Genomic DNA, 27,326 nt, shown 5'->3' on the forward strand with positions numbered 1-27,326 from the left:
GTGTTCAGCGAGAAGCTAAATCAGATTATATTATTGTTTTACCTTCAGTATTGAACTTTGATATATTTAATATAATGATTTTTTAAATGCTAGTTCTGATACACATCTTTACCTGTTATTAGTTTTCATGTTCACATTTTTACTTTGAAATGAATCTGTGATGGTTAGTGAGGTGCTTTTAAGGCTGATTTTCCATTGTTATTATGTTTCTGTATTTACTTTCTACTGTTCATAGGGCCAGACAGAATCTGCGGACATTTTTTGCCATTTCTCCAAAGAATATTGCAAAAAATCTGCGGATTTATGTAGAATAATTTTATAGGCATCATAACTACAAACTTAATGTTTGAAATAAATAAATATTTAATGTTTTCTGTTGTTAGTTTTCACGTTCACATTTTTACTTTGAAATTAATCCGTGATGGTTAGTGGGGTGCTTTTAAGGCTTATATTCCATTATTATTATGTTTCTGTATTTACTTTCTACTGTTCATAGATCACAACAAGGGCCAGACAGAATCTGTGGACATTTTTTGCTATTTCTGCTGAGAATATTGCAAAAAATCTGCGGATTTATGCAGAATGATTTTATGGGTATCATAAATACAAACTTAATGTCTGAAATAAAAAGTACATTTTTATTTAATGTTTACAAGGCAAATCCAATAAGATCCACTTATTTGGTAAACAAAGCAAGTTTCTTATATAATATATCTACTAAAGAACAGAAAATATTACTTTACAAACTGTATTGTAAATAAATCATATAAACATTTTAATATTACTATCATTATGTCAAAATATTATTAGTGAAATTAATAAAAAAACTGAATAAATATTAATTTACGCAAGCAAACATGCAGACTCAATGATGGGCTAAGAAACTGCTGATTTCCGCACAAAGATTTGGTGAATTAAAATATATACTGAACTTATATTTTAAATTATAAATTTGTATACTTTAAAGAAACGTTACTGCTCTGTCCTGATTAGAGGAAGAGGTTTATTTTGAAAATATGTTTGTTTTGTAAGGTTTCACAGCTTCTGTCTTTTACTTTTTCAAAATCATAAATCATAACAAAATCATAAAGTCTTTTTGACAAATGTTTGGTCTGATATTTGGACTGTTTGGGGAAGTATAGCAATATGTCTTGGAGATTAAATGTATTGAGTAAAAGAAATGGTTTTTCACTAAACAAGCTGTCAATATTTCTTTTAAGACAGCAGTTCAACATTTGGAGTGTTAAATGTGATCAATATTAAATATGATTTGATGCAATTCAGGGAGCTTCAGTTTATAGATCGATAATTTACAGGTTTTATTATCTCCAAATATGTTGGCAAATTCCCAAATAAAATACATTTAAGTAATATAGAAAAATAAATCATGGAAAAAATGAAGATCATCAGTCATCTGTTGACAGCTCATTATTAGCGTGTGAGATGCAACGTCAAAACTAGTTTTCTGTTCTTGAAAATGTGCAAATTTAGTGTCTATTTAATCAAGAACTGACAACAAAATAAGCTGATAATATTTTTGTTCTGCATGAATGTATCGTATATTTATGATCAGTGCGCTAATTCATATAGAGTTAATGTTAAACCCTAAAATGAGAGTATTCTTTACTGTCTCAATTGTGCAGTTGGTAGTAGGGATGTGCAATATATTGAAAAAATATTGTTATCGTGGTAGTAGAATATGCAATATCCTTATTTCAGAGAATAAATTATGTTCATTTTATTTTATTATCCAAGCATTTGTGTGCTGCATGCATAACTTGTTTATCCAAATCTGACTAATCAGATCAGACGTGGCCTTTACTATCTTCATCCCCACCTCTCCAGTAAAATAAATACTGAAAATAAATACTAATGCTGGAAGGCAAGGCAGGAAAAAATAACAACAACCAATCAGATTTTCTGCTGAGGTTTTCAGTCATTAATATCGTTTTAAAGGGGACCTATTATGCAAAAATCACTTTTATTTGGGGTTTAATCACAGTTGTGTGGCAACAATGTGTGGATATAGCCAGCCTCTTATGGTAAAAATGAATTAAATCAATTTTTTATAATCACACTTTATAGAAACAGTCTGTAGAAAAACTTTGATTAACATTCTCCCTTTGTACATGTCATCAGAAGGGGAAAGTCCCGCCCATTAGTGTCAATCCCTCCCTCTTTAGCATAAACAGCCCTTAGTGAGAAGCAGCCATCTGCCATTAGAGTTTTTACATGCGGAAGATATAGTCAGTGACTAAGAGGATTATAATTGTTGATTTTTTGATGGACAAATGTTGGGAATCGAATGAAATATTTAGCAAATTCAGTGGTCTTTGAACACTCATGCGAGTAGGTTTAAAATGATACATTCACTGAGCATTCAAAAGAGGTCCAAATGACTCAAATATGTTCCTCTTGTGGTTTTGCTGGGTGTATCATTCTCGAAAAGAGGTCCAGAGCAGGGTTTTCTGGCACAGGACATTGGGAATTAGTCATGTCTTACAATGACTTGCACCATGTCCTTTGAATCACTATTAAAATCATTTTGTGAATGAAGTCCAGAATGCGTCATGTAGAATTAATCATGTTTCAATGCGTTCATTTGCTAATGAATAAGAATGTGTTTACTCATGAGATTGAGTCAGATATTTTGTTTTATTTTGAAAGAAATTTATACTTTTAATGCGTAAAATATCGTTTCAGCATCAATAACCAATTAGCAAAACCACAATTGTCAGATTGCAGGATCTGCAGTATAATTGGGTAAGCATTTCAAGTTAATTTAAGCCATTTTGGGCACAAGAACGTATTATGTTTGTAGCTTAGAGATTCATCACATATAATTATTTACACCGTGAACACTGTAAAAAATGCTGGGATCCACACAATCCCATCATCTCATCTCAATGCAAATCAAACATAAATTTTAAGATTTGACATAAAACAATTAAGTTGTCCCTAAAAAAGACTCAGGAACTGTGTTGTTTGAGCTCATTTTAAGTTAGTAGTTTGAACAAGCAGCAAAAATATTTTTTGAGGAATCACTATCCTGTGTAAAAAGCATTTTATTACTTTAATAATCATGTAACCATTAAATTGCCTTAATTTTTATAATTATGCACATTGTTCATTAATAATTTAATTACTTAAAGGATTGTAATATTATCTTTATTGATTTAATCGTTAATAATTTTAGAGCAACAGGTTTACTCACTTTAAAGTCAACTGATCGCGTTTGATTTTCATTATTCAAGTCTTAAAGCTATAATGCACCGTTTATTTCATTTTCAGTTTGTTTATTTAGTTTGTTTATTATATTTTATGAAGATACCCTCCCCTACGAAATGTTCCCAATCAATGTAAAAATGACGAATTCTTACCAAACAGAGCTAATAAAATCATCTGGTAAATTGTTAATATAGCAATATATCTATAGCAGAAAAAATAAATAACGCAATGTCAGTTTTTTTTCCAATATTGTACAACCCTACTTGTATTTGACATTAAGAGGTTCAAAACTTACAGTGAAGATAGTTAACCAATGCCATTCATTTGAACTTTTTATTAATTACAAAAGAAAAACAGTACAAAATTTTCTTTCTTTATATAATAATAAGAATAATAGTTGTTTCTGACAGCATATTAGAGCAGGGGTGTCCAAACTCGGTCCTGGAGGGCCGGTGTCCTGCAGATTTTAGCTCCAACTTGCCTCAACACACCTGCACAGATGTTTCTAGAAAGCCTAATAAGTGCTTGATTAGCTAGCCCAGGTGTGTCTGATTGGGGTTGGAACTAAACTTTGCAGGACACCGGCCCTCCAGGACCGAGCTTGGACATGCCTGTATTAGAGTGTTTTTTGAGAGATTGTGTGACACTAGAGACTGGAGTAATGATCAGTTTAAATAATTAGGAAGTTCTACAAATTAAAAATCAAATGCCTTGATGGGTAGTCAGATTTAAAGCCACTAATAAAAGGCTATATTCTTAACAGACTGAGTTCAGCGCTCAGAAAATAAACTTTTTTAAATCCAGCCTTAAGAAACCAGGAAATCCAACTATTTTTTTAAACTCAAGACATGATGAGATTGTTTGTAAAATATGTCGTATTGGACACACAAAGCTCACGCATGAACATTTACTCAAAGGAGAAGAACCCCTACGATGTCAATATTGCAACAGAAATCAATCAGTTAAACCTATTCTTGTGGAATGTCCTATTTTTAATGTTATCAGAGAATGATTAAAGAGAATAAAAAAGAGAAATATTAATAATGATAATAATAAAAGAGGAAAAGAAAAATAGAAACATGAGTATTAAGTGTACTGAAAATTACAACCAAATATCACAAGTAAATGTTCAGATACATTGTCAATGTTGAAAGTAAATATTTACAATTAAACGGTATAAAATGGTATTAGATAAAACAAAAAAGTTTAATTAATAAGAAACAAATTAAAAAGGGAGGGAACTCAGGAGAGTGCATCCATTAAATGGAAGGCAATACCTTAAGAGAGTTAAAGTAAGTTATAAAACATTGCCACTTTTTAAAGAAATTAGTTTTCCCAGAGCATCTAACCTTTTCCAACTTAAGAAAATGCATGGTTTCTACAAGCCATTGGGATGTAGTTGGAGGCTTATTTGATTTCCAGTGAAGTAGTATACGACACCTGGCTATTAGTGAGGTAAAGGCCAAAACATCAAGTTGTTTATAATTGAATTGGGACCAAATCTTTGGAACCCCAAAAATGGCAACATCAGGGGATGGGTTTATATTTACCTGCAACACCAGGTAAACGACAGGCAGCAGAACACACTATTTTTAAAAACATTACAAGTAATTGAACAAACTTTAAGTATTCAAAATTGATTAAATATTGAAAAGGAGGAATCATAATTTAGAATTGACAGGGTGTTTTAAGTTGTGAAGTGAAGGCCCTGAAAATGATTCTGTTATTAAGTATTATTCGATTCAACTTTATTTGTATAGCGCTTATACAATGTAGATTGTACAGTGTAGTTCAGTTTTAAAGCATTATTTATGTTCGCATGCAATATATCATAAGTTCTAAGTGTTTTGGGGCTGTTTAGGATATTGTGTAATTATACCACAGGAAGGCCATTCATGGCTCCATTCATGTATTTCCCCCTGTGGCGACAAACACATGGTCTAAGAACAGCTGAGAAAGACTGACGTCTAGTAACAGGTGGTGTTTGAAGCAGACCTGGGGTCAGTTCTGCATGCTTATTGCAGTCTAGTTGTTAACAAAGATTCAAGGTTACTGTGGTGTACAAGCATTTATGCAATTGGGGCTGGGCGATAAGACAACTATGGGACGATAACCGTTTTCAAGGTATACCGTGGTTTGGAAAAGTTAAGGTTTTAAAACCCAAAACTTTCTGTTATATGGTATATGTAAGATTTTTTATTATGTTTTGTTTGTTTTTTAGGACAACAGTATCTCTAGCAGAAAAGTTATCCAAAGATGCCATTTTAAATTGTAAAGAAATCTGTGTTTTTGAAACACAGTAGTCAGTAGCTATGTTTCCATTCAGAAATCCGAATTAACTTTATGCGCAACACTGGAATATCGCATAAAAGACGTGCAAATAAAGCAGCGTTTCCATCCAACGAGTCAAACTGAACAAAATCGTCACTCCTTGATTAACTGGTACCAAATTTCAACAGTAAAAATGGAATTTGTGGCAGTAGGAGACTAGATAAATGACTTGCGACAAATGCCGTGACACAGACGCTCTTGACAGTTCTGGAAGTAGTTAATAATATAACAATACTGAAATGGTTAGGGCATTTTAGAATGACCAAAACAACTTTTCAGATGTTTTACAATGTGGTCGGCTGCAGTTTTGTCCATTCATACACTTTTATTTCACATGAAAAAACGTACAAACTTATAACAAAATCACATGTCTTTTTTTAATGCGCATACTGGAATTTGTTCAGTAAATGTGCTTCCATCGTAGTTTATGTGCATTTCTGTTTATCGGATAAAAAGTTAATCCTACTCAGTTATGTGCATATGATTTTTTGTGCGCATTTTTAAAATTTATGTGCATCTTGGCATTTCCATCAACCTTTTTTTAATTTTTTATAAATGTGCATATTATTTAGCCTGACATGTTTACTGTTCCAAAATGTTTTAAATATTCCTCAAAAAAAAATTGTGTTCAAAGGAGAAACACAATATTTTTTTTTACCCAGACATTTAAAAAGAAGATATATCAGAGCAGTAACCACAATACTGTGAAACTGATATTGTTATCCAACGTTATCATACTGTCAGAATCATATACCAGCCTATGCCTCATGATCTCATGATATATCACAGTATATGACCTTTTCTGAAAATTCAATCAATTAATGGTGAATGGAAGAGACTATCTCTTTTTTTCATATGAAGTATATACTATTGATGTAATGGAATGAACAAGTCCATATTTTACGAGTCCATCGTTTTGTTTATATAAGTTGAAGTCAGAATTAATAGCCGTCCTGAATTATTAGCCCTTATAAAATGTATTACCCAGTTTCAGTTTAACAGAAAGAACACATTTCTAAACCTAATAGTTTTAGTAACTCATTTCTAATAACTGATTTCTTTTATCTTTGTCATGATGACCGTACATAATATTTTATTAGATATTTTTCAGGATACTACTATTCTGCTTAAAGTGACATTTAAAGGCTAATCTGGGTTAATTAGGTAAGTAAATGTAATTAGGCAAATCATTGTATAATGACAGTTTGTTTTGTAGACAACCGGGAAAAAATATAGCTTAAGGGGGCTAATAATATTGACCTTTAAATTTAAAAAAAAAAAAATGTAAAACTTAAAGGGCACATAGTTTACCTCTTTTTTTTATGATTTAATATTAATATTATGGCTCTTCTGAGTGTGCCAGTTTAGGTTCAGTTTAAAACACAATTCAGATTGTTTTATTATAATGTGTTAAAAAGTGTCATGTTGGGGGCGTGTCCACAGCTCGCTGATTTATGGGTGTGTTGCTTCACATGTAGACTAGTTTCGGCTTCCCGCCCAACGTAACAAGGGGGCGGGGCCATGAGCTCACCCGCTTTGCGTTTGCAACAGAGTCTGACAGGCAGACGGAGAAGGAGAGAGAGGATCACCATTCAGTCGTACATGTACGACTCTGACACAGACCAAGCAGAGAGTACAAAATCATTTGTGTCTTTGTACAGTTTTACAGCCAACTGTGTGCTAGTTTCAAGTGCCGAGCTTGTACACCGAAACAAATAACCACGCACACTAAATTAACTTTGACTGAGGCACCGGATGCGCCGCTCGAAGCCGCGACACGGCACACCAGACACTCTCTGTGGCGCGGCAGAAACATGAAGTGTCCCGAATCGTCGCGCCACGCATTTTTGAATTCTAAACATAGGTTTCTGCAGCGGTCCGCGGCGCCCAGCCGTCGACTTGAGTATACCCTGATAGAAAACAATGTTTAGAATTCTAAAACGCATGCTAGTTAAGATCACAGGGAGCTTCTGGGATCGCAAGAAATTCAAACGGCTGAAGTATAAGGTAGACTCAATGAGAAGTACACATGTTTGCAAACCTACCTAAAGATACAACCAATAATTCTGATTAGAGCGATAATGTGGAGAATATTGCTCTTGTGTTGAGCCCAATGAGCCTTGCATCTAAAAATAGAGCTAGCGTGTTCCTTTAGTGATATTGCTTCAACTCACGCTGAAAATGGCGGACGTGAATAAACAAACTGAGGATATGATGACGCGCCTGTCAATCAATATTGGTGGGCGGGGGAACCGCACTCCTACGTAAAGTTGCGGTCGGTTTGAAAACCGCTCCAATTGGTCCACCGTTTTTTATGTTGTTAAATTGAAAAAAAAGCACTGGGTGTGCTTATATCACCCCAATATGACAGTCTATACACCATACATGCACATATGTCTGTCCAAACAGCTTGAAAAGTAGATTTTTTACCATAGGTGCCCTTTAAGACTTTCTATACAAGAAAAAATATTATAGGAAATACTGTGAAAAATGTCTTGCTCTGTTAAACATCACTTGGTAAATATTTGACAAAGAAAAAAACGTATATTGTCATGTTGCACAGCGCTACATGTAATCTTATTAAGACGTGAACACTTTCAGTATGTGAAGGCTAGTTCAGTAGAGCTAAGAGCTCATTGCTATCTATAATTGCTGGATTCAAGACTAAGATGATTTGGTAATTATGCAGCAAAGCGATTATTGCTTTTGCTCACATTTGAGGTTAGGACTTGGAAGAAAACCCTGCAGTTACAGAAAATGAATAAATCGATCCCTATTTACTGACCAGAATGTAATATAATCAAAAAGCAGCCATGCACAAAACCCCACCAGCCACAAAATATTTCGAAAGCATGTTATATCCAAATCTTTAATGCTTCATAATGGCTTTAAAGCAGAGCGATAAGGTTTTATTGATTGTTCTTGTCTGCCATGCTAAGCTAACTACTAAGCTATTAATGAAATGGGAGATATGCATGTGTTTGATTTTGTTTTCAACAATAGTATATGAGTTCACTCTAAAATGGTATCTTTGGTGCATGTTTGAGTAGGTTATGCAAAGTTATCATGCCTGTTATGTTGCCTGTTGGTTTCATCATACCCCCCAATAATTTTTTAGATTAGTTCACCGAATGTGTACTGCTTTATTACATGACTTCGTGAAATGTAACATATTGGTTATTCACAGCATTCTGTCTTCAAATGGTTTTGTGTAATAGCTGCTAAATTGTATATTTGACCACCTTTCTCCTATCTCTCTACTGTTATCCAGACTTATTTCACCCAAAAATAAACCGTTCTGTCATAATTTAATCACCCCTCTAATAAATTAGATGTTAGTTGATTTTTGGGAGCTGTGAAGATACAGTACTGAGCAAATGTACTAAGCAATATACCAGCCTTGTTGGCCTACGACTTTGGAATAATATACGTCAGTGTATCTTTTGGTCATTGGATTTTCATTTTAGAAACGAATATTTAAAAATGAAAAACAAGCTGTTTTTTGATTTTCGTTTTTTTAAATTCAAAAACAAATATTGAAAAACGATGCGTGAAAAACGGAAAAGCAAAATTCAAAAATGATTTAATTTTTGCTTTTATTTAAAAAAATAAATAAAAAATCACCAGAAGACAAAAACGAATAAAGGCTTGTTTTTTATATTGCGAAACCAGATAGGACGACTCAATCACGGTGACGCTATGCTGCCACGCACAGGCTAGCCTACTATAGGCTATCCTTTTTCCTACTTAATAATGTTATAAAAGGTATTTTTTTGTTATAACGGGATTTTGTTAAGACATATTTTCCTCATTAAGTCAACATATTTCTCGTATTAGGGCCGATTATAGGCTATATATTTATTTTTTGTAAGCATGTTTTAAATGAAACAACCTTTATTTTGGTGTTAAATGCAAGCATTAGGTTGCTTTACTAAACACTTTTCTGAAAACAAAAGTTTTAATTTTGTTAAACCATAATACTTCCACTTTTCAAAGTTTGACCACTAATCATTTTAAGTGAGGGAGGTATTAATACAGATGCTCATTACACACATTTCAATAAGTCATAGTATTTTAAAATAAACATGAACAATTAATGTTATCTGAAAGGAAGTATGTTGTACGAACACCCTGGTAAGCATCCCATGTCTTTTAAAAACAGATTATCGCTAAAGCTTGCGGATGAGTTGTGTACGTTTGTCATCACCTCGCTACAGTGGGTCTATCCATAATTTCATATAGCCATGTGCAAATATGGCAGCAGATTTTTAATACATGAATTGTAATTATAAAAAAAATAGCCTACTGCTATATATATATATATATATATATATATATATATACATCCATCCATCCATCCATCCATCTACAGTATCTATCTACAGTATCCATCCATCCTTCTATATTTTATATATATATATATATATATATATATATATATATATATATATATATATATATATATATATATATATATATATATATATATATATATATATATATATATATATATATGTGTGTATGTGTATATATATATATTTTAGCACTTTCCAGAGTTCTTCTTTAGGTTTAAGTTTTTTGCACACTGAATCTAAAATGTTCTCATCCATAATTCGACCTCACATTGTATCAATCGCATTGACACACTGCCTTCAAAACTTTAGTTCATCATAAAAAAAAAAAACGAACCAGATTTGCATCCAAAAAGCGCTTTAAGAGGTGTTTTGACAGTTCAGAGTCAAACAAGCAAAAAGTTAAATACAGAATGCCGTCATTTGAGCTACAGATAACTTTATGACAAACACAGTGCATAAAATAAAGACAGAATGTGGCGGACAGTTGAGAACCCGTATGCTGGATTCAGTGACTGTCGCACCTCTGCCCTGCTGCTGCTTGGTGTGTGTGTGTGTGTGTGTGTGTGTCTGTGTGTCTGTGTGTCTGTGTGTCTCTGTGTGTGTCTGTGTGTGTCTGTGTGTGTCTGTGTGTCTGTGTGTGTCTCCATACGTTTGCCGTACTGCCCATAGATTTTATAGAAAGCATTGTCCACTTTCGGCTTTCGTTGTTTTGACACGTCAACGTGGCCACCATCTATTATAATGTCTATGGTACTGCCAGTCTCTGTTCAAGATTTGTTTACGCACATAATAAATTTTGCATTTAGGGATAATCCAGCGCAGCTCTTTGTTAATGAGCTGAACTTTCCTTCCTCTAATGCAGTTTTGGATGAACACAATGTGTAGCCTATTCCTCTTTCTTTTTCTACTTTGGAGGAGAGAGAAGTACAAAGTATCACTGCTTATTTTGTTATGGACTGATTAATACACATCAGACTGTGTGTTTACGTGATGAATTTTTCGCATATGAATATGAAAAAAACGCATGCGAAAATCTCAGACTTAAGTGTGCAGAGTGCAAAGTGCTTAAGTGACCTTTAAAGTGTCATATCTTTCTTTTTCTGTCCAGGTGATCTCATAGAGCCTCTATAACAGGGTCGACCTACCCTGTTCCTGGAGATCTACTGTCTCCAGATTTTAGTTGCAATCCATATCAAACACACCTGCCTGTAAGTATCAAGTGCTGTTCAGGTCCAAATTATCTAGTTCAGGTGTGCTTGTTTAAGGTTGGAGCTGAAATCTGCAGGAAGGTAGATCTCCAGGAACAGAGTTGAGCACCCCTGCTCTATAATATTCAGGTCTGGACCATGTGGAGGCCAATTCATGACTGGCTGTGTTTCTCTCAGCTGTTTTCGTTCTCCAAATAGAATTTCACTGCAATTAGCAGATCATTATCATGCTGAAAATTGAAACTGTTACCACTGAAGTAAGAAGGAATCATATAGGATCTGTACTTATCAACATTTATAATTCCATCAATTGAAACAATATCGCTAACAACACTGCAGCCCAAACCAGGACAAACAGCCTCTCTCCAACACTGTCTTTTACATGTCTTAAACAATTAAACCAAAATATTTCAAACTCTAACCTAACTCCTATCCTAACAAACCATACATCAACTGAAAGATAATTTATTCATCCTGTATAAATATATATATATATATTTTAATTTACAAACATTTACACTTATGACTAGTTTTGTGGTAAAGGGTCACATCCATTCATTATACTATCAGTAAAACAACAGACTTTATGTTGGCCTAAAACATTTGCACAGTACTGTATATTCAATGAAACGTGAAATTTGTTTTGTAATATAGCCTATAATGGTGTAAGACTTACTAGACTTGCGTTTGTCTGGTGTTTTGCTATAAATTGCACTGCTGCCAAATTATGCACCCCATTGCTGAATTCACTACCTGATTGCCTAATCCCAACCACACCTCCTTATTCTAACCCTACCCCCACACCTAATCCCTACCTTACCCTACACTGGTGAATGTGGGGAAGTATAATCTGTCAGGGGTTCACTTTTCGGCACAACACTGGCAAGCGAGAAAGCAAAGTTTTCACTGGTTCTTGCTGAAGCTCAAACATTAAATACAAGAGAATGAACCTCATGGGTTCTCTCAAATGAATTAAGCATTCTTGAGCTTCTGTGTAGGAATTTTAATGTTGTTGATCAGTGTTTTAGAGATGCACTGATTTGACAGGCAAGAAATTAGAATTCTCTATTAAATTTAGTCGATTTCTGAAATTTACATTTTCATTAGGGATGTACTGAAAGGAGAATTCTGGGCCAAAATAGAAAAATTTTGTATGCACTTGGTCGAAAACCAAAAATGCTCTGTTATAATTATTTAATATTTTGCTAAATAATATAGAATAATCTGTTCAGAGATTTAGGATAGAAATGTATCCTAGCAGTCTTAAGAGAAAACTCCAGACTTCCCTCTCCTCAGACACTTCCTCCAGCTCCTCCGCGGGGGATCCAGAGGTGTTCCCAGGACAGCCGAGGGACATAGTCCCTTTAGCGTGTCCTGGGTCCTCTCCAAGGCCTCCTCCTGGTGGGACATGCCTGGAACACCTCCCTATGTAGTTGTCTAGGAGGCATTCAAAACAGATGCCCGAGCCACCTCAGCTGACTTCTCTTAATATAGAGGAGCAGCGGTTCTACTCCGAGCTCCTCCCAGGGGACAGAGCTCCTCACCCTATCCAAACGGGTGCACCCTGCCACCCTGCGAAGGAAACCCATTTCGGCTGTTTCTATCCGAGATCTTGTCCTTTCAGTCATGACCCAAAACTTATGACCATAGGTGAGAGTAGGAATGTAGATTGATCGGTAAATCGAGGGCTTTGCCTTTCGGCTCAGCTCCTTTACCACAGCGACCCGATACATCGACCGTATTACTGCTGCCGCTGCACCAATCCACCTGTCAATCTCACGTTCCATCCTTCCCTCACTCGTGAACAAAACGCCGAGATACTTGAACTCCTCCACCTGGCGTAAGAACTTTCCTCCAACTTGAAGATGGCAAACCACCTTTTTCCGGTGGTCACTATGGCCTCGGACTTGGAGGTGCTGATTCTCATCCTAGCTGTGTCACACTCGGCAGCAAACCGCCTCAGTGCATGCTGAAGGTCCTTGTTCGATTAAGCCAACAGAACCACATCGTCTGCAAATAACATAGATGAAATCCTGTGGTCCCCTTACTGGAGCCCCTCCAGCCCAAGGCTGTGCTTTGAAGTTCTGTCCATAAAAATTATGAACAGAATTGGTGACAATAGGCACCTGGCTCTGGAAACCAGTTTGACTTATTGCCGGCAATGCGAATCAAACTCCTACTCTGTTCATACAGGGACGAGACAGCCCTTAAAAGAGCGCCTCTGACCCCAAACTCCCAGAGCACCCTCTAACAGAATACCATGAGGGACATGGTCCAATGCCTTCTCCAAGTCCACAAAACACATTTGGACTGGTTGGGCATACTCCCATGAACCCTCGAGCACCCTGGTTAGGGTATAGAGCCGGTCCAGTGTACCACGGCCTGGATGAAAATCGCATTGTTCCTCCTGGATCCTAGGTTCAACCATCGGCCGGATCCACCTCTCCAGTACCCTGGCATAGATCTGTTATGTTTATATTTACCAAGACAGTAAAATAAACATTGTATTGACAGTGAACGAGTCGAGAGGCATCAATTTACCAGTGTTGCCATGACAGCACAGCAGCACTATTGCAAGCATCATGAACAACTTCATTTCTATGTTATGTATCAAGTATACGACATAGAAATGTCCTATTGGCATAGGCATATTATTTAGGCAGACTATGCTTTCCTGGTGAGCATGAGCGGTTCATGCATAAATATACATGTACATGAGATATTGAGCTATTCTGAACTTTGACCTTGGTGCGAGTTAAAGCCAGGTGACAGTGGGCTCCACTGCTCTTACGCTTTGGTCGGCGCAGCAACAAACTCCATTGTGCCTGGTATGAAATCTGCTTGACACAGCACAGTGACTACAGTCAGAGGGAGAGTAAACCAGCGCGCTGAACACTACTGGACATTGAGACACAGCATATATATTTCTTTCTACAAATATTTTTAGCTGTTTTCCTCTTTTCAGCTAAAAAATAATAATTTTGTTTATTTATTTTTATAAATTAATTAATTTAAATTAATAATGCATACACTGTAAAAAATGGCCGTAATTTCAACGGTAAAAAAACTGTAAAAATGCTACAGTAAAGTCACACCCTGTCTTCTGTGTGTTTATTTTCATCATGTGACCCTAACCATGTGTTCCTTTGTTCCTGTTCCTGCCATGTCATTATGTTCATCACCTTCACCTGTGTTCATCCCCTGTGTGTGATCAGTCCAATCATCCCCAATGTATTTATAGTCCCTGTGTTTAGTCATTCGTGGTCCGGTATTCCCACTCTTGATGTCTGCTTTCACCCACATGTTCTTCCTGTGTTCATCCATGTAAGTGTATTGATAATAATAGTGAACCCAGGCGTGACAAAAACCTGGTTAACAGTATGTTCCCTTAATATATACGGTGAATAACAGTAAATTGACTTTCCCAGAATTCCCTGTATGGCACATCACTGTTTATGCCTTTTGTAGACATTACTATGGATCTTTTTAGTTGTTTCCTCATCAGTTATGTACATTAGAGATTTATGTTACATCTAATGTTGATAAACAATGTTTATTTCATGACTTTAATTTCATGCGTGTTACTATACAGGTGTTTAGTAGCTGTGTGAATGACACTGAGCACCTTCTATACACTGATACACTTCTCTGTTTGTGGGAGAAGTTGTTTGTGATGAGCATTGGTTCATTATTGAACTTTCTCATCACCACCTGCATATGGCTCGGCTAACTTGTCTATCTGTGTAACAAAAGATGTGTAGATGTTGGTAACTAAAAATACAGACATATAACATCTATAAATTGATGAAATACGGTAGTTTACTATATAAATGAGAAATTTGTTTCACGGTTTGTACCGTATTTTTAACGGTGAAAAACTTGCAATCACAGCTGCAGTTTTTTTTTACCGTAAATTTTCACGGATTTATTTTTTACAGTGTAAGCTAATGCATAGCATCTTGGTTTGGAGTGGGATTAAAGTGCAGTGGTTGCCTCTAATTTAAATTCACTGCAGATAGTTCAGCCTGTGCTATAGGAAATAAGCATCTTGTTCATGCATTCATGTTCGTTTATTATTTTTTTTAAAGATTTATTTTGGCCATTTTGCCTTTATTAGATAGGACAGTATTTAGACAGGAAGCGAAGTTGGAGAGAGAGAGAGAGAGGGGGGTAGGGTAGGGAAATGTCATCGAGCCGGGATTCGAACTCGCGACGCCCTGACGTGCTACTGCACCATATGTCGACGGGCTAACCACTAGGCTATTGCGCCGACTCATGTTCGTTTATTTGTTTTACTGGTTTAAACAACGAAATTTATATATAATTTCAGGAAAACTGTATTGAAATTGGTCAGTTAGCTCTACAATTTTTATATTTAAACAATTAAATGAGTTTGTTCTTATAAAGTTATTGTGTTTTCTGAAAACAGAACTGTGAGAGGCTTTAGAAAATAATTAGTGTGTGTGTGCGTGTGTGCGTGCGTGCGTGCGAGTGTGTGTGAAACATTCAATATTTTTCTCTTGACAATAGAAATGAATGGTCAACAAAACTGTGGCTTTTACGTTTCCTCAAAATATACTTTTGTGTTTTGCCAAAAAGTCATAAAGGCTTGAAGTGACATTAGGGTAAGTTAATAACAGTGTATTTATTTAAGTTGTTTTTTTATTCTCCATTTTGCTTAGGCACAAGACAAGAGGAAAGCCCTCGAGGAGACCAAAGCCTACACCACCCAGTCCCTGGCGAGCGTGGCCTATCAGATCAATGCCTTAGCCAACAATGTGCTGCAGCTGTTGGATATTCAGGCTTCACAGCTGCGCAGGATGGAGTCCTCCATCAACCATATCTCTCAGGTTAGTCCTGAACACTTGAAAACAACAACATTGAAGTCACACAGTAAACAATGCAGGGGCAAGATTATATGCATGTGTTCGTTTTACACTTGTGTACTGGATTGGCATGTGGTTCTGTATATGATACAGCACTAGACACAATATATAATTTTTCAAGTGCCAATTAAAATATGTTTAGTAAAAATAAATTAAGTATATATGAATCATTTGCAAGTATACGAGTAAATTCTGTGTGCCTCTTACTGTGCGATTTCACCCAAATTTTTGCTGTCTGAGACAAACTTGAGATCCAAAGCTAAAAGTTTGACATGTTCACAGACAGCCGCTAGGGTTGGGTATCGTTTGGGGTTATATCAATACCGGTGCTTAGTCAATACTTTTAAAACGGTACCGATCCCAAAACGGTCCCTGAACCGATACTTTTTAGCCACAAAATTATTTGTTAAAAAAATTATTTTAATCATTATAATTGAACAATATAAATATATATTTATAATAAGTTTAAAATAACATCAATTCATATTTTATATTTTAATTGCATTAATATATTTCTTGTGATCATTTGTTTGTTAGCATAAATGCAAGATTTGCATTATGCTATTAACATTACATTAGCTTATTACTAACCTGTGGAAAGGCTGTCATCAAAGTCAGGGAACGCCTTTTTTCTGGGTTTGGTGTTTGTGATTACTTTTACAAGGACATCAGTGGTCTAATGATTTGCCTTAATCTGAATAAGACAATAATATGATTCAGGTGTTTACATGAGTTGAATGTTACATTCATGATTCCCAGTTATAGGATGTTATAGCACATAGATCCAATAACGTCATTGCTTCACCAGCCTATAAATATTTCCTCTGCAGTTTGTGTCTGTGGTCCTTTAAGATAATCAAAAATCACTGTTTATATGGTAGACTCTTAATCAGAGTATTGTCTTAATCATATTAAAATCAGAGTATTGATGTCCATGTAAACGTACTCACTGAAAGTGCCAGATGATGTCAAAAGCTGTAAAATATAGTCCATTCCTCACCTTTAAGTTGATTCCATGAGCCCTCAAATTTCTTAAGTTTGGTGTGTTTTCCCCCTTACACACGACTTCTGAAAAGCATCTGCTGCATGTTGGTGTGTCAGAATCCTTTCTTGTAAAATACAGCCATACTGTAGAATGGTTAGTTTAAGCAAATAAGATTAATGCAATTATGTGTGTTGATGAAGGGAGTCGCTCATCGCATGCACCGTACGACGTGCCTTGCCTTCTATAAGCAACAAGAACAAATGCCTGACATCGCTGACGGTGTCCGTAATAATCATAACCGGTTATTATGTACTGACATAATTTATCACTTATGCACTATGCCGCCATAGCTTACTATGACGAAGGAGGCAAACGCGAGTATTTACAATCTTCCAACTACTTAAAAATGCAGAAACTCTGCACAATTTCACTGTGTGTTTGCTTGACAGTTTTTCACTGACACTTACAGCAGAAGCTGTTTCACTGCGATTGAGAGAATGAAAGTAAACTCCATTTCTCTCTCTCTCTCACTGTGGCCCATTTGACCTGTTGGTGTGACTTATATAAATACATTTATACATTTTAATACAAGAATTGCTGTGCTGTGAAGAAAATATAAAACTGTGTATGGAAATGCACCGAGATACTGAATTGAACCGAATCGATGGCATGATAATTGTAACCGAACTGAACCATGAGACCAGTGTAGGTTCACAACTCTAAAAATGATATGGAAATGACTAAAACTGGAGTTTTTTTTAGTTTTCAGAAATCATATACATGGAGTAGGCCTATTGAAGAGTTCAGTTAAAAAAAAAATTGATTAATGAAAAATTCTTTGAAATTTTTTTTTATTTAATTTAAAAATGAAACGCCACCTACATCACCCTTTTATAATATAAGAATGTTAAGAGGTTCAATAATCATTATACAGGGATTATATCAATGTTACTGGCCAGTGGCCACACAATGGGTGGAAACTATAGACTGTAAAATATATGGATGTAGTATCCGTGACGTCACCCATAGGTTTCTGAACACTGCAAAAGAAGCTACAAGTAGGCGCGGCCAACTGTCGCCATTTTGTTCGCGCGTCATCGCACCCACGGCGGGATACCAAACAAGGGCAAAGAGGCGGAGAGTGAGCGGAGCTACAGACACCTGCTGGCACTTTGCTTAGACCTGGCAGACAGACTTTATTTTGGGAGAAATGCTTAATACTTTATTACCTGCGTTAGTTTGTGTTCTGACCACATGTGCTTGGTTGTACACTATATCAATAAAGTGTTTAGACTTTTAAAAACACTGTAGTAATACATTGAGCCACTAAGCATTGTTCTTAAAGCGTTTTTCTACAGGAGGAAAACGCGAATTACTTCCAAACATTTCAGATATAGTCTGTGTTAGTAAATGCAAGACTATTGATGAAATCCAGCATAACACTGTATGACAACGCTTCAGATGACTGTTCTAGAGCCTACAGCTAATCAATCTGTCACATTCTGGAGTGCTTTACGGGTCTAAAGAAAAATATTAATGATAAATGATCTTAAATAAAACAAATACATTTATAGAGATGGTATACAAGTATATAACTTTACTCACATGGGAAACGAGGCCACATGAATGGTTTGTGAGCACAATTAAGTGCACACAGCATCCCATATCATCTGATAATTGTAAGAAATAAGTCCAAAAGGCAACTGACTGTGTAAAACCACATAAAACAAAACAAAAATACGATGAATACGCCGAGATCAGTGGCTAATCTGTTGGATTCAGCTGAGGTGAAGTGACGGCAACCAGCGAGACCTAGCTGTCACTCAAGTGGCCACGCCCTTAATTATGCAGACTTAATATAACCTAATATAAAGGAAATAGATGAGTTATAAAAAAATTCACCCCCCTCACAGTTGTCATGGAGGGTAATAATAGCTATATGAACCAAAATCGTTCTTTGTACCAGGCTGTAAACACCTTTTTTTTTCTGCTGTAAAGCTGGCCATTCTAACAGTGGGCTCAATTGCACTTTGCTCTATTATGGAGCCAGGACTAGCGGAATTTTGATGAATTGCAGTTTCAGTTACTTCCGTATTGGCTTCCCGAGGGAGAGCGGGAGGTTGTCGCTTGGTGGAAACATAATCAACAGATGTAGTACTATATTCTAACTCATTATCTGCATTGAACAGGGCTTTTTGCATGAAATTTGTTAAAAAAAATCTATACTAAATGAATAAAAAAGAAACAAGTAAAAAATGTATAGATATCTACTCCTGTACAGTTAGAGTAGAGGTAAACAAGGTGGCAGAAAATCTGCCAAAACTTGCTCTGAGAAAAGCTGTTGCTATCAAATATAGTTTAATTCACGTTTAACAGTGAAGGCCTATTCATGGAAGGATTACAAAGAAGGTTCATGATTGCTTGTAAAAGTATTTTGTTGTATTTTCAAAATACAAATACAGTATTTTATTTTGATGCATTTGTGTCTGCCGTATTTTGTTGTTTATTTTGATCCACCTAAAAAGAAGGTATTTGGTATTTCATTTTAAAATGCATTTCAATGTATTTTTGCCCGTCCCTGTAATGGATGATGTCAAACTTCAAACTTTGTCTTGCGTTTTCTTGATTATTGTTCAACCTGACATCGGTCATCGATCACCGTCGGTCAACACATTGTCTCATTACAGTCTACCCGAATGCAAATTTAAATAAATAAATACATTACAGTTTTATATTACATTTCAAAGTTAATTTGGCTACCGATATGCTTTCATACTATATGACTATTACAGTATTACACTATGGCTTTCTTGCTGCTTTGCCCTGTGAGTGATGAGTGCTTGTTAAATTTACACTGCTCTGCTTATTAAATGTGGAGTTAACCTCACATGCTTTCCTGTACCTGACTGCCATCACTTATTTATGTAATATGCATTAATAATTAGTTTTACATGGTCTAGACAATGGATTATGCAGATGGTGATTAACTACCATAAATGTGTTGGAAATTAAATAATCCTAATGGCTGACATGCCATAATAACAAGAGCCCGAACGCAGTCATAACCAATGAAAGCTTACTTTTATTATAAGCCGTGATTTGTAAAGTACATCTCAGTTCTTTAGTTCTCAGTTCATCTCAGTACATCTTTTAGTCTTCTCAGTAGATACATCACCATTTGAACAAAGCATCAGAGCTTTTTTTTCCCCCCCATTCAAAGTGGAGGATGGAGTGTGTTTATTGAGGGCTTATAATAGATCCTGCTCCTCTATCATGCGCTAGAGTAGATTTTCACATCCTTAATGGAATCTAGATCTAATGATTTGCCTTCTACTGAAGTTAAAAGGCTCCTACAAACTAGTTTGCCACCACTTGTCTTTTGGCAGATTATGTAAAAAATGGCCACTTGTGCTTTGAGGCAATGATTGGTGTCTAGACATCCATGCTAGAAAGTTTCGTGAAGGGTTTTTCACTTTAGAAGCTACTAAATGTTCATGGGCTAGTAGGGGAAGTTACTTTATTTCTGACACTGTACTATAAAGGCAGAACACAACAAGCCGTCGGCAAACAACTAGTGCAGACGAAACCCAACTGTGTTGTCACCTCACACCTGTGTTGCCTCACATTCGTACTGTACCTGCCAACACTCGCAGTTTTTTTCTGCGAGTCTGCCGCATTTCACACCCATCTCCCACCATTCTCCCGTTTTGGTATTTCTCTTGGAAAACTCCCATACAGGCTTCCCCCTACCAGTTCCTGAACTTTAAGACCGTCTCAACGCCCCCCTCCCCTGGTCTCCTGTAATTTCACAGACAAAAGTCGGCAGGTATGGTCACATCTGGATCCGTCTGGACCGAAAAGTTGCCTGTGAACACATCAAACAGACGTCAGCCGACTGAAAACAGTGCGCATTCTGTGCCTTCGTGGGAGGACGTGTCTTTCCACACCTGTGGGTGGCAGCTGGAGACCGGAACTTCTGATACGCATGCAAAGCAAAATTGTCACTAACCACGGAGGGTTTCGAAAAAATGTCTGATAATCTAATAATCCATATTGTGTTGTGAAATTGCAGCCGGCCTCTTTGTGTTTCTTCTTGACTTGAATTGTTTACTTGCTACGTCACTTCACTATGTCACACACACACTCTGATTTGTTGCCGAACAACCAATCAGAGTACTTTATTCACCTGACGGCTGATGGCGATTTTTAGATTCTGAAACCGCAACATGACGATTCCAGCGACAAGCAATTTGACTGTCTGCACTAAACGCATCACAACAGAAATATTTAGATATCAGCCACAGCACTCCCAACAATATGGAAAAGTTTTATAATCTAATTAATACATATTAAACTTCTCTAACTTTATTAACAGGCTACTGAGTGATTTGAGTCACAGTTCTCAATTTCAGTCTCCTACTTATTTTATTTTCAAGATCTGAGGTGATCTATCTGCTGCTGCTTTCAGTAGTATGGCAATAATTGACATGTAAAATGATATTTAAACTCTTATTGGGATTATTAAGAATGAATAAAGCACATCATTTATACCTATATCCCATATGCTGTTGTTTTGCCACGACGTCATAGAAATAGAAACGGTTTTGACATGGAAAATATTAACTTTTATCGCATCACAGCGCTGCATCGTGTGTAGTTAGGACACAATGTAACGCAATGATAGGTGGCGAACTAAACCAACTAGACTGACTGGTGGACAGACCAATGGGCAATCCTCAGCTTAGTGTGTCCTGGCCATTTTATGTACATTCATATGCCAATGTAATGACAATTAATTGTTTGTTCTACGGATTCTGAATCTAAAGCTCGGCTCACATTGTGTGGTTTTTATTTATTTGTTAACATTTTTTAATTATCCTAAAATTGGGGATGTCCCGATCAAGCTTTTATGCCCTTGAGTCCAAGTCAGAGTCATCTGATTTTGAGTATCTACCGAAACCCGATCTGATACTTCTATAATACATTAAAAGAAAGAATAAAGAAGAGCGAAGTAACAGATCCAGGATGTTCATAATTTTTTATTTAATTAATCTTATTTTAACATTCAACAACTTTGTTAACAAACCAAGCCCTTCTGTGAGGTACCTGAACAATCACGTAAAAAATAACATCAATTCTTCACTTTTGGATTTAGCAGTAAATTTAAAGAGCTAATATTAAAAACAAAAAGCACCTCAACTTAAAATACCCAGCAGGCAATCCCAAGTTTGCATATCTCAGTTTGCCATGGCAATGTTGTCCTTATCAACTTTGTAATACCTCCAGACTGCAGACATACTCGTGCTTTCCGCTTCAAGCTACTTCCATGTTCTACTTTGCCGGTGTTCTGTGGATTTGTCCTATCTTGTCAGATTGTCCTACCTTCCATTCAAAAAGTAGGTAGCACATTTTGATGACGCAGCATGCTACCCATCTGATTTTGCTACCAGTGTAAATTTTAATGTGGAGTAGTGTGATATGAAGCTGTAATATTGCCCTTACCTACCTAATCACCAACCTCAACCTCAGAGCCATTTAAATACAGTGTAGGTAGCATAATCTGATGGGTGAGATTAAATAGCGTCTCTGCAACAAAGTGATGTCATGCCGCACGTTGCTGTTTCTGTGTGAAGTCAAGAAAGAGGTCTAACTCTGTGCCACCGAATAACTATAGATAGTGTTGGACTTTCTCTTAGTCCCCCCGGTTCAAAGATCGGTCAGAGACTTCAAATAAGTTTAAATTAATTTAATGAATCAAATGGTAAAGTATACAGAGCGCTCTGGGCTGCAGAATAAACCCTTTACAGTATGAGGTTTACATGTGGGCATTCCACAGCACTCTCTAACCCTCGCAGACAAGTATATGTCGCCGATTTCTCTTCGGCGGCGTTTCGGTAGGAAAGATCCTCCATCCAGATCAGTTCGATAATCAGTTGTTAGGCAGAACAGCAAATCTGCACAGAAAAAGTTACGCATACACATAACAGAGCCTGCAAGAGAGTGAGCTTGAGCCCCTCCCGTCCGTTATTGTTCCTGTAAATGAGCACACTCTGGAAGAAAAGATGTAACATTCTGTTGATAACAAGTACTGAAGAGTTAACTTCTCGGTTATCAGTCACACAAAGGCACGGCTGTTATGAAGCAAAATTATATGAGGTTAAGCACATAAGGTTATTTGAGGATAAACACATCAGCATAAGTTCAGGTAATTAGTTAAAAACAGAAGTTTGAAGTTAATGAGATGAAGAGATGAAGTTAAAATCATCAAACATTCCTTCAATAGCAACAACCTTTTGCTGACAACTGTGAAAGAACCTAAGAATAGTGATAAAGTATGAGTATTTAAAATATAATTGATTAATTTCATGCGTGTGATAGACTGTTTACTCACAAAGATTAAAACATTTGACTCCTTTTCTTTTTTTAGACCGTGGACATTCATAAAGAGAAAGTTGCCAGACGAGAGATCGGGATTCTTACCACCAACAAAAACACATCTCGGACCCACAAGATCATCGCCCCGGGCAACATGGAGCGACCCGTGCGCTACATCAGGAAGCCCATTGATTACACCCTGCTGGATGATGTGGGTCACGGTGTTAAGGTAAGTTTGTCATTTTGATGTTTGCTAATGCAAACGTCGCTATTACTATTGTTCATACTTTAGGGTTTTTGAGTCAACTATAAATAACGAGTTTCATCCAGAAATATAACCTGTTAGGCTTTCTCCATTAGATTCAATGTTATACACTTTTTTTTCTGAGCTTACAAAACAAGTAAACTAATTTTATGTCAAGTATGTTCTATGTACAGTTGAAGTTAAAATGATTCTTCTCCTGTGAATTTTATTTTTCAAACATTTTCCAAATGATGTTTAACAGAGCAAGCAATATTTCACAGTTTTCCGGATAATATTTTTTCTTCTGGAGAAAGTCTAATTTGTTTTATTTCAGCTAAAGTAAAAGCAGTTTTTAAATTTTTTTTAAAACCATATTAAGGTCAATATTATTAGCCCCCTTAAGCAATATTTTTTCGATTGTCTACTGAACAAACCATTGTTATACAATGATTTGACTAGTTAAGCCTTTAACAGTGTATCTGCAGGGTCTTAAAGTGTCTTAAATCTCAAAAACTAAATTTTACTCCTTAAAAAGTCTTAAATCTACAGAAATATTGTGTTGTAGGTCTTAAATCTTTTTTAACAGGTCTTAATTTTCTATTGTTCATGTATAGCTACCCAATCTGGCCATTGACACCTATACAATCACCAACAAACCATCTCAATAAAACTTTTTATTTAAAAATGGCCTTTAATTACTTGCCTTACAGTAGCATTTGCTTTAAAGTTCTCCATTTATTTATTGCGGAGGATACTGACCTGACCTGTATTTTTTATTATTAAAATATTGTAGACTGAAGTAATTGACAGCTATATGTTGTTCTATTCTTGATAAGGGTACAGGGTTTGTGAATGAATATATTTGAAAATTACAAAAAATATATTCAAACAAAATGATTATTATTGTATTATTAAATGTATGAAATGTTTTGATAGGCAAGTAAAACATTTTCTAACTGGGATATTCAAAACAAATTCTTAGCATTTAGCCCTGTATAAGGGGTCTTAATGTCTTAAAGTCTTGAAACCTGCAGAAACCTTGCTTTAAATGTCACTTTAAGCTGAATACTAGTATCTTGAAAATATCTAGTAAAATATTATGCAGTCATCTCGGCAAAGATAAAATAAATCCGTTATTAGAAATGAGTTATTAAAACTATTATGTTTAGAATCGTGTTGAGAAAAAATTTAATTGTGGGAAAAAAATGTTTTCTGGGGGCTAATAATGCATGGTTCTGGTTGCATGGACTGCATGGTTCAAGTGACGCAATTCAATTCTGAGTTCTCCCATGTGGCACAGATCGGATATAGCCCATGTAAGCAGCAAAAAATCACCTGGATTCCGATTTACACATCACATTCAGATCTTGTTCATATGTGGAAATTGATCTGATATGAATTGGATCTGTGTCCTTGTGTTTGCACTGTAGACAGGTAGATCTGATTTTCACCTAGAAATGGGAGCAGTGCGTCATTTAAAACCATAGCGAATCACGTCAACTCTGACGCTTTTATTATTGAACAGACTTCAGCAGAGACACAAACCTTGAATCTCATATACTAAAGCATAGGTCTCATTCTGGAGGGCTGAAGCTCTGCACAGTTTTGCTCCAACCCTAATCAAACACAGCTGATGCGACTAATCAATGTGTTCAAGACTGCTAGAGATTATTAGGCAGGTGTGAGTTGGAGGTGGTTGGAAAGAAACAACGCAGAGCTGCGGCCCTATAGAAATTGAGTTTGAGACCACTGTAATAGAACAAAAAAAGCTTTTATATTGTCATGTAGTACAAGTATTTTAGCATGTAATCGAGAGAGAGGAAGTGAGAGCGCAATATCCACCATGAAAACATTATAAACTAAAACTGTTGCATGAATCACCACATGGAAATGACATTTAGATGTCTACTGGTTTAAAAAGGCCTAGATTAAATGGCTAAATGAGAACTTTTCCGTCTTAAATGATAGTAAAACAACTTGTCTTAATAAAAAAAATTTTAATAAACAAAAAATGAAACCCTGTGAACAGATTAAATTAATTAGATTTTTCCGGAATGGAGAAAGGAGCGCTCTTTTATTATCAGCTGTCAGTCAGCGCCTGCTCTTTTTTTTTTTTTTTTTTTTTTTTCTGGTCATTGCCGTGTGCAGTCTAAATGCAGTCAATCGGATACGAGTCACGTTTAAAAGATGATGTAAGTGGGTCATCGAAAAAATTGGACAGTCACAAAATGCAGCTAGTTTTTACTAGAGATACACCGATACCATTTTTGTGCAACCGATCCGATCCCGATACCAAAATTCTGATATTTATATCTGATCCCAATACTGTGGAATTTTTAGTTTTTTTTAGGCACAGTTTCTATAGTTCTGGTTATAAACTCATGATATATCTTCTTTAGTAAACATAGCAGATAATAGGCCTACTGTACAAGACAGGCGACACAATCTAACCAAAAACATGATGCTTGCTGTAAACTAGGCTACATTATTTGAGCATTCATTATGACTGATCTGTTGTGGTCCAGCTTATGTTTTCTTTTTTATATATATATATACACAAACACACACTATTTTCCCAAGTGTTTATAACAACTGTAAGAAAATATCAGCACTTTCAGTATTATCTTTGCTTGAACTGACCTGATCTAATCCTGTTTATATGAAATGAACCTGCTCCCAAGCAAGTTTGAGCTTCCAGAACTGTTACTATGACAACAAGTCTCAGATGAGTTTTAAAGAACTAAACGATCCTGCATCATGTTAAATCGTCAATATTCAAATCCAGCTAACGGAGTAATCAACGTATGAAGAACGGACCCCTGGACTAGATCTGAATTCAAATGTTTTTTGTTTTTTTTTTAATGCAAAGCCTACAAAATTATGCACAAACTACATCTGACTGCTGGAGATAAGAGTATTCAAAAGAGAGAATCAACAAACGCATACAAAACTGATCCGTCATGCTCTACAGAGTGTGTGTGTGTGTGTTCAGTTGTGTACTTGTGTGTGCTTGTGCGTGTGCATGTGTGATTTGTGTTTGCGCTGTAGACCCCTCTCGGGTTTCCCTCACCATATTCATATTATTAAATTATTCACGTCCATCAGTGGCAGCTCTGAGCTGCTATAATGACATCAGTTTGCTCTCCGGGCTCTCTGACCGATGTTATCACGTTAGATTGTCACTATCTGACCCCAGATGTAATTAAGAAACATGTCTTAGCATTTTTACTTTGACCTTTATGCTTCTGTAATGCCTTTTTATAGGATAATACCATGATTGGTGTGGAAAGCGTGCTGCTATAGCAGTGTCAACATTATTTCACAACCTTTTCAGCTTCTGTGTGTGTGATCAAGCCAGCAGCTCACCCCCAAAACCTGTTTTAAATGCTTCATTAGATTCATGCTGATTTCTCTGGGGTTTTCTGGGCTTTTGCCCTGAGTAAAGGGCCTGCAGGCTGCCCTTGCGCTGGATCAGTAATTAGGACTCTTAAATTGTCAAATGTTACTCTTTCTGTGTCAGTCAACCCCTGTCTGATGCTCCCAGAGGATCAAACATCTCTCTTTTGTTATCAGTAACTATGTTGTTGTGATTATAGTAATAGTGGGACTTCTAAACCGTACCAGCTTCTAAAATGTTCCTATTGTCATATATTAGTTTTGATACCTTAGCAAAAGCTAATTGTTAATCAATCACTTCTTTATTCACAAGTTTTA

The 27,326-nt window shown here is 36.1% G+C and overlaps 1 protein-coding gene across 4 annotated transcripts in view; it reads left to right on the forward strand.

Annotated features, from left to right (window-relative positions):
* Positions 1 to 27,326, forward strand: part of abi1b (abl-interactor 1b) — a 52,149-nt gene that overhangs the window by 1,276 nt on the left and 23,547 nt on the right. For all 4 annotated transcript variants that reach the window (XM_056471632.1, XM_056471637.1, XM_056471638.1 and 1 more), the window contains exons 2-3: positions 15,805 to 15,972; positions 23,421 to 23,597. In XM_056471632.1, coding sequence (XP_056327607.1) covers positions 15,805 to 15,972; positions 23,421 to 23,597 — 345 coding nt within the window. The remainder of the gene's footprint in view (positions 1 to 15,804; positions 15,973 to 23,420; positions 23,598 to 27,326) is intronic.

Source organism: Danio aesculapii, chromosome 2 (genome assembly GCF_903798145.1).
Source record: "Danio aesculapii chromosome 2, fDanAes4.1, whole genome shotgun sequence".
Taxonomy (NCBI): Eukaryota; Metazoa; Chordata; class Actinopteri; order Cypriniformes; family Danionidae; genus Danio; species Danio aesculapii.